The following is a 12108-nucleotide window of genomic DNA, read 5'->3' on the forward strand; positions in this document are numbered from 1 at the left end:
AAATCTGCGCCTCCAAAGAGGGGAGGGGGGGAGAAAGAAAAAAATAGTTCCAACTTTGCGGAAGGCGGAGGGGAGAATCGAGCGTGCTGCAGCAACTTTGCTTGGCTTTCTGGGGCTTTTTTTTCCCTCCCCTTCCACCACCCCTGTCTGAATGTCGTTTGCGGTTTAGGAGTGACCCTCTCTCGGGCTTGTGGATGTGGCGTGGATGAGGGGAAAAGCCCGGCTGCCCTGAAAAGCACATTTGGAAAGTCTCTGTGGAGAGCCAAAATCCCAACGAAGCTTCTTTTTTCTTCAGTAGTCGGTAAGGAGGCGAAGAAGAGGTTGAACTGGTTTTGCTAATTCGCGCTTACGGCTTTCCCCCTCATCCGCGCCGCATCCACAACAAGCCCGAGAGAAGGTCACTCCTAAGCTGCAAATGACATTCAGACAGGGGTGGTGGAAGGGGGGAGAAAAAAAAGCCCCAGAAAGCCAAGCAAACTTGCTGCAGCACGCTCGGTTCTCCCTTCCGCCAAGTGGGAACTCTTTTTTTCTTTCTTCCCCCCCCTCCCCTCTTTGGAGGCGCAGATTTTTTTCCCCCTCTTCCCAATCAGCAGGCGCGCGTGTAGATAAGTCCAACCACTTCCACCCCACCACCCGTTCCTGCAGGAAGAGCTCGGGTGCGCTACCCGGAGGAGGAGGTGGCGGTGGCCTGGGGCCGGGCGCCAGGGAGGGCAAAGGGGTGGACTCTTTGCTGGAGAGCCGGACGGGGGCAGAGGCGACGGCGAAGTCCGGTGCTGGGGCCATGCGGGGCCGCTCATCCAGGGGGCCGTGGACCGGCAAGCTGCCCTCCACGCTCTCTCTCTTTCTCTCTCAGCGCAGCTGAGGTAATAGTGCCCGGGGACAACAGCGGAGCTCGGAGGCTGCAGCAACGCAGCGCCGAGAAGGACCAGGTCCCTTGAAGCCGCCACTGCCTCCATTCGGGCAAATTCAGGGGGGTTCCTGAATCTCCCGTCCATTCACCGCGGAGGATGAGGTGAGGAGGAGACGGTGCAGAGGCAAGGGGCGGGGACGAAAGTGGGCCTGCAAGGGGCCAATTGCAGGCCCGCTTTCCTCCCCGCCCCTTGCCTCTGCACCGTCTCCTCCTCACCTCATCCTCCGCGGTGAATGGACGGGAGATTCGAGAGCTTATTATATCTATCGATAAAATCTCGTGGGCTCCCTGCGGGCCGGATAAATCGCCTCAGCGGGCCGCATCCGGCCCGCGGGCCGTAGTTTGGGGACCGCTGGTCTAAGGTCCACAGATACCCTTCCTGGGACTTGCCTCGGGTTCTTCACTCCCTTACTCAGGCACCATATGAACCCCTGAAATCAGCGTCCCTCAGGTACCTATCTTTCAAGGTAGCATTCCTGGTGGCGATTACATCCGCCCGACGCATTTCTGAATTGGCTGCTCTCTCAATCAGACAGGACCTCTGCCAGTTCCATCAGGACAAGGTGGTCCTACGCTTGGACCCCACCTTCCTACCCAAGGTCAGTTCCATGTTCCACAGATCTCAGGATATTGTTTTACCTTCCTTCTGCTCCCAACGGGATCATCCCCTAGCTATTAGATGGCACACTCTGGACTTGACTAGAGTGCTGAAAATTTACATCCAGCGCACAGGCCACATTCGGAGATCTGAAGCACTCTTCGTGGCCTATCACCCCAGATCCATGGGCGCCAAAGTGTCTTCAACAGTGATAGGCCGTTGGATCAGGGGAACCATATCTAAAGCCTATGAGTCAGCCTCTCTCTCCATTCCAAAGAATATTACTGCACACTCTACCAGAAGTGCTGCCACATCGGCCGCTTGGGCGACTCAAGCCCCGTTGGAAGAAGTGTGTAAAGCAGCCACTTGGGCCTCACCTAATTCCTTCATCAGACACTATAAAATCGATACATATGCCTCAGCAGATGCGGCCTTCGGTAGAAGGGTTCTCCAATCCGTTATTTCTCACAATGACAACTTGAACCCTCCCTAGGGACCTATCTATTGGGTATGTCCCACGTGACTGCCGGACCCGCTCCTTTAGCACGGAGAATAGGCGTTGATCGCTTACCTGAACGCCTCTTCTCGTGCGGTGAGCGGGTACGGCAGTCACTTCCCTCCCTTATGTGTTTTTCTCTTCTTATCTTCTATAACCTAACCTTATTCTTTTTCACGAGAGTTGAACATACTTGAGCTTTCACATCTGAGCCTAAGTCTACGGATTCGCGAATTCTGGGAAGGGGCGGATCCAGCAGGCTTTTTTAATACAAGGCTCAGTTCCACCGGATTGGACATGAGCAACCCACGTGACTGCCGTACCCGCTCACCGCACGAGAAGAGGCGTTCAGGTAAGCGATCAACGCCTATTCTCTATTTTTCCACTATTGATGCTTCTAGGAGTTGTATACTACTGTTCTTTTCTTCAAAACAAAACGGGGAAAAAGAAAACATGAAGCCCAGTGACTGGTTAGGTCCCACAGAATCAGCCTTCTTCAGGTCCCGTCAACTAGACAATGTCGCTTGGCGGGACCTAGGGAAAGAGCCTTTTCTGGGGGGGGGGGCGCCCTCTGGAAATCAGCGCCCCCCTCGAGATCCGCACTGCCCCTACCCTCCTTGTCTTTCACAAGAGTCTCAAGACTCATTTGTGCCGCCAGGTTTGGGGCCATTAGACCCTAGCCCCCTAGCCAACCAATGTAGTGTATGTTTGTTGTGTGAATGGCAATGACTGATTTTAATACTATGGGGGGGGGTTTAGATTACCGGTAACTGTTTAAAATTAAATGGATTATGATGTTGTATTGCTTTTTATATGTTGTAAACCACCCCGAGTCCTCGGAGAAGAGCGGCATATAAATCCCGATAGATAGATAGATAGATAGATAGATAGATAGATAGATAGATAGATAGATAGATAGATAGATAGATGATAGATAGATAGATAGATAGATAGATGATAGATAGATGATAGATAGATGATAGATAGATAGATGATAGATAGATAGATAGATGATAGATAGATGATAGATAGATAGATAGATAGATAGATAGATGATAGATAGATAGATAGATAGATAGATGATAGATAGATAGATAGATGATAGATAGATAGATAGATGATAGATAGATAGATAGATGATAGATAGATGATAGATAGATAGATGATAGATAGATGATAGATAGATAGATGATAGATTGATAGATAGATAGATAGATAGATAGATGATAGATAGATAGATGATAGATAGATGATAGATAGATGATAGATAGATAGATAGATGATAGATAGATAGATGATAGATAGATGATAGATAGATAGATGATAGATAGATAGATGATACATAGATAGATAGATAGATGATAGATAGATGATAGATAGATAGATAGATGATAGATAGATAGATAGATAGATGATAGATAGATGATAGATAGATGATAGATAGATAGATGATAGATAGATAGATGATAGATAGATGATAGATAGATAGATAGATAGATAGATGATAGATAGATAGATGATAGATAGATGATAGATAGATAGATGATAGATAGATAGATAGATGATAGATAGATAGATAGATAGATGATAGATAGATAGATGATAGATAGATGATAGATAGATAGATAGATGATAGATAGATGATAGATAGATAGATAGATAGATAGATGATAGATAGATAGATAGATGATAGATAGATAGATAGATAGATGATAGATAGATAGATAGATGATAGATAGATAGATAGATAGATAGATAGATGATAGATAGATGATAGATAGATAGATAGATGATAGATAGATGATAGATAGATAGATGATAGATAGATAGATAGATAGATAGATGATAGATAGATAGATAGATAGATGATAGATAGATGATAGATAGATAGATAGATAGATGATAGATAGATAGATAGATGATAGATAGATAGATAGATAGATAGATAGATAGATGATAGATAGATAGATAGATAGATAGATAGATAGATCTCAGCATGCACCAAGTTTTGAAGTATTTGAGTAACACGCACAGATATCAAATAAAGTTTGCAGAATAATAAAGTAGCAACAGCAAAAGCACTTAGACATATATACCACTCTATATAGAGCTTTACAGCACTTTCTAAATGGTTTACAGAGTCAGCATACTTGCCCCCAACAATCTGAGTCCACATTTTATTGACCTTCGAATGATGGAAGGCTCAGTCAGTCTCAAGCTGATCAGGATCAAACTGTTGGCAGTTGGGCGAATTAGCCTACAATACTGTTTTCTAACCATCATGCCACTACAATAAAGTAATTAAAGTAAAGATTTTAAGTTAGAACAATGGACTGTTATTGTTTGTTAGACTGTAGCAGATTATATCCATAACATTTAAAGTGCCAGAATTGCACAATGTATGAAATTATTTTGGCAATTAATAGATTTCTTAAAGTGGTAGATTATGAAATTCAACAATATAACTTCCTTAATACAAAGAAAACTGGGACAAAATATGAAAAAGCTCCTTCTCTTCAAGCTTTCATATATTGCTTTCTACATGGGGCTACCTTTGAAGAGTGTTCGGAAACTTCAGATTGTGCAGAATGCAGCTGCGAGAGCAATCATGGGCTTTCCCAGATATGCCCATGTCACATCAACACTCCGTAGTCTGCATTGGTTGCCAATCAGTTTCCAGTCACAATTCAAAGTGTTGGTTATGACCTATAAAGCCCTTCATGGCATCGGACCAAAATAACTTTGGGATCGCCTTCTGCTGCACAAATCCCAGCGACCGATCAGGTCCCACTGAGTTGGCCTTCTCTGGGTCCCGTTGACGAAACAATGTCGGGTTGGGGGGACCCAGGGAAAGAGCCTTCTCTGTGGTGGCCCCGACCCTCTGGAATCAACTCCCCCCGGAGATTAGGACTGCCCCCACCCTCCTTGCCTTTCACAAATTCCTAACAACACATCTTTGCCACCAAGCATGGGGAAATTGATTCCCCTTGGCTGCACCATTTTATGTATGGTTTGTTTGGGTTGTATGAGTGTTTTTAAATCAAGGGTTTTTAACTGTTTTCCTGTTTTAATCATTGGGTTTGTATTTGGGAGGTGCCCAAGCTGTTGTAAATGATCGCAATCGCCCCTCCACTGAATAGCTGGTGTCCTGTTTATCCAGCCCCTTCGGCAAATGTCAGCCAGCTGCTAGGGCAGCCGGCCTTTCAGTTGTATTTGTATTCTTGTTGTGAGCTGCTCCGAGTCTTCGGAAAGGGGCGGCATACAAATCTAATGAATGAATGAGTGAGTGAATGAATGAGTGAATGAATGAATGAGTGAATGAATGAATGAATGAATGAATAAATAAATAAATAAATAATTCATCTGTAACCAATAAGTTTCATTTGTTTGGAAAAGGAGAATGGCTTTTAAGTCCTCTTGGAAAGTGTAATCCAACATATTAGAAAGATCTCATTTTTTGTGTCTCAAAAAGCAAGCGTATTTCTTTTTAGCATGTCTCAGTGGAATCAAGTGCAGCAGTTGGAACCCTGTTTTTTAGAGCAAATAGACCAGATTTATGATGACATCTTTCCCATGGAAATTAGACATCTTTTAGCACAGTGGATCGAAATCCAGGACTGGTAAGTTCAGACAATTTTTCTTTCTCTTCTGCCTTGAGTATTAGGGGATTGCTGAATAAGCAGATATAGATCGCGTTATATTTACTGTTGTACACCAGTGTTTCTTAACTTTGGCAACTTGAAGATACATTGACTTCAACTCCCAGAATACCTTAGTCAGTACAGTATTCCACAACTTGCTGGTTGGGAATTCTGGAAGTTGAAGTCCACACATCTTCAAGCTGCCATGTTTGAGAAACAGTGTTGTATACAGATATAGATTAGATTACTACTTGAGTTGCAAGGGACCTTGTAGATCATCTAGTCCAGGGGTCCCCAACCGCCGGGCTGTGGACCAGTACCGGGCCATGGGGCATGTTGCACCGGTCCGCAGAGTTAGCAGCTGCTGTGGAGCTGGCGAGTGCCAAGCTGTTCCTGTCTCTTTCCCCTCCCGTTCACTCGGGACCGCTGTTTGCCTCGGGTTGCTTGCTTCCTTCCTTTCCTGTCTTTCTTCCCTCATCGAAAGTGGTCTATTTCCTCCTCGCAAAGCCCTCGCTCTGCCTGCAGCTCAGACGGAAAGGCTTTGGCATTGTGCAGCTCTTTTTTTGCTAGGCTTTCCCGGGGGCCTGGGTGGGAGCGAAGCCAGGGGTGTGCGTGTGGCCATGAAGCCCCCACCACCAGCTCTGGTAATTTTCTTTTGGAAGGATTCCTTGCTTCAAGAAAATTACCGGACCTGGCAGTGGTGGGCGCTCCAAGCAGGCAGCGATTGCAAAGGAAGGCGACTGTGTCCGTGGAGGCACCTCCCCCACCTCTGGGATTATTTGCTGCAAACCCAGCCGGAGCAGCCGGGGGGGGGGGGTTCCTCTGAAACTGATGGAAGGAACGAAGCAAGCAAGCAAAAGTTTTCTCCCTCAGGTGGACCGCCTCGGCTGGAGGCAAACGGCGGTCCCGAGTGAACGGGAGGGGAAAGGAAACCATACCCTCCTAGCCTTCCTCCCTCTGTCACCTCGGCTCCCCTGCAAAATTAAAAGGGGGGGAGGAAAGAGAGGCAGTGGAACGATAAGCTACACCCCCATGCTTAATCCCATCCCCCAACCACACCCCTTTCTGCCCCCACCGGGCCATAGAAAAATTGTCTTGGTGAAACTGGTCCCTGGTGGAAAAAAGGTTGGGGACCACTGATCTAGTCCAACCCCCCAACCCCCTTCAAGCAGGGGTCCTGGGCAGGGGGGAAAAACTCTTCTTTTTGAGAATATGGTTATTTTATTATCAAATAAAAATAAAATATTGTTTTGCATCACAATCTCTGCCTGTACATGTTTAACAGCATTTAACCAGGAACCATTCAATAAATATAACAAGTAATTTAAAAAATCTACAGAATTAATAATACTTTAAATACAAAACACTAGATAATACCTATCAGCTATTGTTAATTAATTTCAATGATTAATTTGAAATTAATTATGTGTCCTTTCTTCACTCCTACATAGACAGAAGACAGTATATTGATAATATTCTTCATTTATAATCAGATAAGCAGTTTATCAACTTTGCATTTTAATTTTAGGATTACTTGCAATAACATTTCATTGAAAAAATAAAAGGTGCTTACTTATATACTGCATATATGTACGAATATGTAAATATTACATCTTTAAATACATGTGTGCTGTTTTGAAGCTGAAGAGAGAGCTTTTTAAAAACTAAACAGAGTTATTAGTTCTTTCAATCCTATATTTACTTATATCATTTTATTTTATTATAATGTTATTGATATATTATAATAATATTATGAATATAAGTTACATTATATACTGAATATTTTCTTGAGATAAAAACAGAATCTGTATAACCAATTTGTAGGCCTCTCATTTAGAGCCTAATATTTCTCTCGAACAAATGATTTTGAAAACAGTTCTATTTTTGATATATGTACTTTGTTCTTATCTATTTCCTGTTGCAAAGGGAATCTGCATATAGCAATGAGTCTACAGCAGCTCTGCTGTTGCATAACTTATTCATAAAACTGGACGAGCATTTAGAGCGTGTTTCTCAGGAGAAGAATCTCCTTTTGATACATAACCTAAAGAAAGTCAGGAAAACTTTTCAGGTGAGTTTAAGAAAGAATCGCAAAAAAACCTTCTGCACCAACTATTGTGTCAGTTCTGCTATATAAGGTTTTGTGTAAGGATATTTATGCCAACCAGAGCACAGAAGTTATTGGATTCATTGATTTTAAACATTTGATCAAACAGCACAGTGAATTATAAACTATTCTTTTTCAGCATGAAGTTTATAATGAAACATGGGTAGAAAAAGAAATCAGATTTAAAAAAACCCAATCCAGAATATAGAAAAGATACCAAGACAGACATGTAGAAAATTATTCAAATTACCATATTTGATTTGCATTATACAATAATATTATGTGTGTGACATAATCATAGCATCTACTGAATGCTATGGGGGCAAAGCAATATTTAATAATAAGGCAACCTTTGTGTTTCAGTTTTAAAATAAGGAGATTTACATTTTGAAATCAAAAGATGTGAAACAAACTATGCAGTCTTTGTTATTAATAGAGTACTGTACATATCCATTATATAAACACTATAATGTGGTGTGTTGCAGTGCGAAATTAGAATGAATGCTATGCCATGAGTGTGAATGACCAAGTCAAACCTGATAAAAAGGAAGTAATAAATGATGATGAAAATAGAATATTGAAAAAAGTGATTTGTAATGTAGCCACAGAAATGTAGCAAAGTGGATGTGCTTCGTTTATGGAGTAGAAAGGAAACTTTTTTTAAAAATGTGTGTGATAATTAACTTTGCCTGACAATTGGAAAAAGACCTTTAAAGATTGCAGAAGATTTCAGAAAGATTGCAAAAACAAGCACAGAACATTACTGGAGGGATTTGTTCATTAACTGAAGTATTTGTTAGAATTCTGATCAAAAAGGACAATGAGCAAAATTTGGCAACAGCAGCAGGGCTTTGTAACAGACAAAAGATTGCAGAGATAAGATTTTTACTCAAATTATACATTCAGTAATGAGTATATTTATCATGATGTGCAAAATCATTTTTTTATGTGCCTGAATCTTTTTCAGCAGTATACTTCTTCTCCACAAGTTAGAAATGTAACTAAACTAAAAGCCATAAACCTTAATCTTAAATACATGAGGATAATTCATTCTGTTCTGCTGAGGATCAATAACTGTTGGCCTTGATGGCAGCAGGCGTCAAGCTCAAAACCAAGAATGATACATGGTTAATCTTCCAAGATTAGTTATTTATTGTTTAACACTTATATATAAAAATTTGCTTGACAGATTTGACATTTTGTCTCATCTACAGTATATAAATTTTTAAAAAGGAGCTTCTTCATTCTCTCACACTTAATATTTGGACTGATTTGCTACTTACACCTTTGGAAGGCAACTTCCTCCCTAGGAACCTCCTTACTACATACCATTGGAGCTGGACTGCCATTGGAGGTCATCTATTGGGGGAATAGAGGGCTTCCTTGTATGATTGGTTGGCCACTATGAGAACAAACAAATTTCATTAGATGGATCAAGGGTCCAATCCAACAGGGCACCATCTACGTTCTTATATTAAGGTATCAAGAGCCATGGTGGCACAGTAGTTAGAATGCAGTACTGCAGGCTACTTCTGCTGCCTGCCAGCTGCCTGCAATTTGGCAGTTTGAATCTCACCAGGCTCAAGATTGACTCAGCCTTCCATCCTTCCAAATTCCAGATTCTTGGGGTCAATATGTAAATCATTTAGAGGGTGCTTTAAAGCAGTGTTTTTCAAGCAGTGTGCCACGGCACACTAGTGTGCCGCGGGACATGGTCAGGTGTGCCATGAAGAAGGAAGCTCAGGTTCCAGTCTCGCAATGAAAGCAAGAAAGATAGAGGAAGAAAGCAAGAGAGAGAGTGAGAGAGAGAAAGCAAGAGTAAGAGAGAAAGCAAGAGTAAGAGAGAAAGAAAGTGAGAGAGAAAAAAGGAGAGGAAGGGAGCGAGAGAGAGAGAAATGAGAAAAAGGGAAGAAAAAAGAAAATGATTGAGGCAGAGAATGAGAGGAAAGAGAGAGAAATAAGAGAGAGAGAAGTGACTCTTGATCTAAAGCATATGATAAAAAGCCCCCAAAGAATAAGAGAGAAAATCCCCCCAGCCGTCACCTGTTTTTGGAAATGGTTCAAGACACACGGGGAAGGGGGGAGGAGACAGGGGGGGAGGAGACAGGGATGGAAAAAGAGAGGAGAGTATCTTAGAGTGTCATTTTGGTTGGTGGTGTGCCCCAGGATTTTGTAAATGTAAAAAATGTGCCACGGCTCAAAAAAAGTTGAAAATCACTGCTTTAAAGCACTGTGATGTGGTATATATGTCTAAGTGCTATTGCTATTGCTATATTTTGTGTCTGTTAAAGACCTTTCTATTAGTCCGATTCTGATATGGGAGAACACACATAAGGAAAGCCAAGAATTAACATTTCAGTTATGTACACAACAATTACTAAAGTTCATTGGTAAAATGCCCCAGCTGTAAAATCCCCTTAAAGGGTAAAATCCCCTTAAAGGGTTTAATATCTTTTGAGCTTCATGTAAGCATTTTTTATGAAAGACTAAGTGGGTAAGAAACATATTGCAGCATATCTATACAAAGATCGTGAAAACTTCAGATATTGAATGTCTATCTTCCTTTTGTTAGCGAACCAAATATAAGATTGAGAGAAACAGCACAGACAAAAAGGGAAAATAAAGAAATGATAGAAAAGACCATGGTTGTGCAAAGAGATGGACTTCAAGTATGCAATCCCATATATTACATACATATCAAGAAGAGACATTAATTTTCTGTAATGCGTCCATGGCTGTTCTGTATGTGGCCAACTTTTGCTATTGGGATATGGATTAGATCTTTCTTATGTTTCTTTAATTTTGTTTTTCAGGCAAAATATCAAAGTAACCCTCTACATATTGCACTGGTTATTTCAAACTGTTTAAGAGAAGAAAGAAGAGTATTGGCTTCAGCAAGTATGCCAGTTCAGGTAATTTTATGATAATGACGTAGGGGAGGGAAGGAAAGAAAGGAAGAAAGAAAGAAAGAGAGAGAGAGAGAGGGAGAAGAAAGGAGGGAGGGAAGGAAGGAAAGAAAGAAAGATTTGAAGCGAAGGTTCTCGCTCTGAAGGAAGGAAGAACTGAGGAGGAACGGAGGGAGGGAGGAAAGGAGGGAGGGAGGAAGGAAGGAAATAACGGAGGGGGAAAGAGGGAGGGAGGGAAGCAGGAAGGAAGGAAGGAAGGGAAGGAAGGAAAGAAATAAAGAAAAACTGGGAGGGAGGGAGGGACAGACGGAGGGAGGAAAAATGGAGGGGGAGGGAAGGAGGAAGGAAGGTAGGAAAGAAGGAAAGAAAAACGGGGAGGAAGGAAGGAAAGAAGGAAGGAAAGAAAAACGGGGAGTGTGGGGAAATACCGGGGTAAGACCCGAGTTTGATATGTGTGAAGGGAAGCCGCGCCACCAGCCCGGTTTGCAACCTTGATCTTCTCCGGGTTGTTCATCCCCCCGACCACCACCCTTCGCGCACGGGGTCACAGAAAAGGCTTTTTGGGGGGGGTCTGGGGCCCACGGAGGTTGGCCGAGCTCTTTCCTACCCCTAACGTTAGAAGGGAAAGCGGGAATTTTGCCCTCCATCCGCGCGGGATTCCCAAATTGGGTGTCCCGGGTAGCCAAGACGCCCGACTTCGCTTCAAGCTTAAATTTGGGGAGACTTTTGGCAAAGTTGAGAGCGCGGCCGCAAACGGCCCGGCCCAAACTCCCGAAGACACGGAATGGAGTCCCGTTGGCTACCTTTCCCACGATACGCGAAAACCGGTTATTGAATTTTTCTCGGCGGGGATGGGGCTTCCGTCGCACCATCAGAGAAACGAACTGGGTTGGATTGCAGCTTCCCCCTCTCCCCCCAGCCCTCCAATAAAGAAGCCTGATTCAAACCAAGTTCGGTTTATGGAGCTTTATTAAAAACCCTTGAGGCTTTCCCCGCATCCTAACTCGGCGGGTTGTGGGAAAACAGCCGGCCCCTGCTTGAAACTTCAAAGAAAGGCTCACTGAGCATCTCTCACTCTCTCTCTCTTTCTATCCCTCTCCCCCTCTTTCTCTCTCTTCTTCTCACTTTCTCTCTCTTGTTTTCTTTCTGTCTGGGCAGATGGCTTTGCTGACCGGAGAAGCGAGCCTTCTGCCTTGGGGCGCGATCCGCCCCCTCTCCTCCGCCGCCGCCTCCTGCCTTGGGCGAGCGATCCGGGAGTCCGGGACTGTGTGGCTTTGCGCCATGAAGAGGAAACGGCTCCGGCAGCAGGGAAAAGTCGGCCGTTTTCTCTTCATGGCGCAAAGCCACACAGTCCCGGACTCCCGAATTGTTCGCCCAAGGCAGGAGGCGGCGGCGGAGGAGAGGGGGCGGATCGCGCCCCAAGGCAGAAGGCAGCGACGTTGGAGAGGGG

General features: G+C 43.4%; 1 protein-coding gene across 1 annotated transcript in view; it reads left to right on the forward strand.

Annotated features, from left to right (window-relative positions):
* The first annotated feature begins 5496 nt into the window (after window positions 1-5496).
* Window positions 5497-12108, forward strand: part of LOC139155786 (signal transducer and activator of transcription 4-like) — a 65617-nt gene continuing 59005 nt past the window's right edge. The window contains 3 exon segments of the mRNA XM_070731060.1: window positions 5497-5624; window positions 7572-7716; window positions 10566-10664. Coding sequence (XP_070587161.1) covers window positions 5497-5624; window positions 7572-7716; window positions 10566-10664 — 372 coding nt within the window.

This window comes from Erythrolamprus reginae, unplaced genomic scaffold (assembly GCF_031021105.1).
Source record: "Erythrolamprus reginae isolate rEryReg1 unplaced genomic scaffold, rEryReg1.hap1 H_59, whole genome shotgun sequence".
In the NCBI taxonomy this organism is placed as follows: domain Eukaryota; kingdom Metazoa; phylum Chordata; class Lepidosauria; order Squamata; family Dipsadidae; genus Erythrolamprus; species Erythrolamprus reginae.